The sequence below is a fragment of the Zerene cesonia genome, unplaced genomic scaffold (genome assembly GCF_012273895.1).
Source record: "Zerene cesonia ecotype Mississippi unplaced genomic scaffold, Zerene_cesonia_1.1 Zces_u007, whole genome shotgun sequence".
Lineage (NCBI taxonomy): Eukaryota > Metazoa > Arthropoda > Insecta > Lepidoptera > Pieridae > Zerene > Zerene cesonia.
In genome coordinates, this window is record NW_024045137.1 from 390,969 (window position 1) to 392,853 (window position 1,885).

Genomic DNA, 1,885 nt, shown 5'->3' on the forward strand with positions numbered 1-1,885 from the left:
AATCGGTTCGCGGGAAGTGGGAGAAAAACGGGTGTGAGTTACATACATACAAACATACAAGTGAAGCTAATAAAATAAAAGCGTGTTAATAAAAACATGTAAAATGACGTCATCGCGCTTCTGAAGGAAGCCTAGGTGAATAAATAAATGTTTTGTGTTTGAGGTGTAATTAGGTGGCGTGCATAATGTGCAGTTAAATTGAAAAATCTATTTATAATATCTACATATCTATAAATTTAAGAAATCAATTTTCGCTGTAAGTGGGAAGCTGAGCTGGTGGTACGCCTAATGGTAAGCGATCACCACAGCCCGCGAACAGAGCAGGGGTAGTGTCTCTGCGCATGCGCTGCTCGCTTTATAGGAGTAAAGGATGAAGAAATGATGGCGACTACACTTTCACAATTCACGCCAGTTTTCTATGGGGGTGTGTTACTTCTCCGGTGCGAGCTGGCCCAATTCGTGCTGAAGCGTGCTCGACTCCCTCATTTACTTATAAGCCACTGAAATCTCGCACCGCTTTCCTCATCCCAATATCCGACATAGTAAAGTAAGAAGAGAAGAGAAATACTAAAGCCATTTGAGGGATTTTCAAAATTGTTTAATGAACAAACAACAGATAGATAATAGACAAAGTATATCTCTTACTCTAGCTCTTTATTGACTTACCTGTCACTCTTACTGGGCGAATGGGATGAGTCGCTGGAACAAGAAGAAATTTCATTTATGAGGCATTCGACAAATGTATCATATTATAGGGTTTTCCTAAATAGCTTTCGTTTTACCACACTGAATAACATTATTAAAGGGGATGTGAAACCATTAAGTTCTAGAACTCTCTCTTTTTTCATATCTCACTCATTATTTCCACAAATTTAAAATTCTATCACTTTTTTTTTCGCTTTGTATTTCTACCTATTTACTCCAACTTGCCACATTGCCTGGCAGAGAATACTGTGTCGCAAATGCGGTCGCCTATTGTACAATTTTTTTTTTCCGTGTTTAATTACTTTGTGATATCGATTTCTTTTTCCGTTCCTTTATTGTACTATGAAGTATCATAATTAAATAAATAATTATCTTTCCCATTATCACTCTCACTCCATCTCTTTCCCATTCTCCCTCTCTCACTCTCCCCCTCCCCCCACCTGCGGGCGCGGCGCGCGGGGCGCGCGGGGCGGGCGCGGCGCGGGCGCGGCGGCGCGGGCGAGCTGCGCGAGGAGCGCGACGAGAGCCGCACCGACTCGTCCGACGTGCTGCTGTCGGACGCGGACTGCTCCGACGAGCGCTCCTCCGGCTCCGGCTCCGCTTCCGCGTCCGGCTCCGCGTCCGCTTCGGACCGCTCCTCCTGTTAAATATAATACAAAAATAACATCTCGTAATAGTGAAGGTGCTGTCTCCCTCACTATGTACATACGTGTAGTAGTATGTAAAATATTTTCATCCTCTATTTATTTAGCAAAAACTAATAAGCCAAATACAGCATGATTCAATTAGCATAGCTAATTTTTACAATAAGGTAAACCATCTCACCGCGTGCGCAGGCTGCGGCGGCTGGGGCCTCGCCCTGGGCGCGGGCGCGCGGGGCCTCCGCCCCGGCTTCCTGCGCGCCGCGCCCTCGCCCCCCGCCGTCGATATCATGAGGGGGCGGCGCCGCATCTCGCGCCGGTACCACGCCATCTCGAGGCTGTTCAGCTCCGAACTGGGGGGGAGATTACGGTAGTGTTTACAGATTACGGATTTGTTTTTGTATTATAGAAACACAAGTATAATACAATACAATACAAATCCTAATATTCGTTAAAATATTTGTGGTATTGTATATTACAGCATAATGGTAAAAAAAAGTACAAAAAATGTTTTATCTGTTTCCTTTTTTTACACAAAA

At 44.5% G+C, this 1,885-nt stretch overlaps 1 protein-coding gene across 1 annotated transcript in view; it reads right to left on the bottom strand.

Annotated features, from left to right (window-relative positions):
- LOC119839003 (PH-interacting protein) overlaps window positions 1-1,885 on the bottom strand; it is a 33,745-nt gene that overhangs the window by 21,581 nt on the left and 10,279 nt on the right. The window contains exons 16-18 of the mRNA XM_038365171.1: window positions 1,531-1,699; window positions 1,146-1,345; window positions 667-699 (exon numbers count right to left, since the gene is read on the bottom strand). Of these exons, the coding sequence (XP_038221099.1) occupies window positions 667-699; window positions 1,146-1,345; window positions 1,531-1,699 (402 nt within the window). The remainder of the gene's footprint in view (window positions 1-666; window positions 700-1,145; window positions 1,346-1,530; window positions 1,700-1,885) is intronic.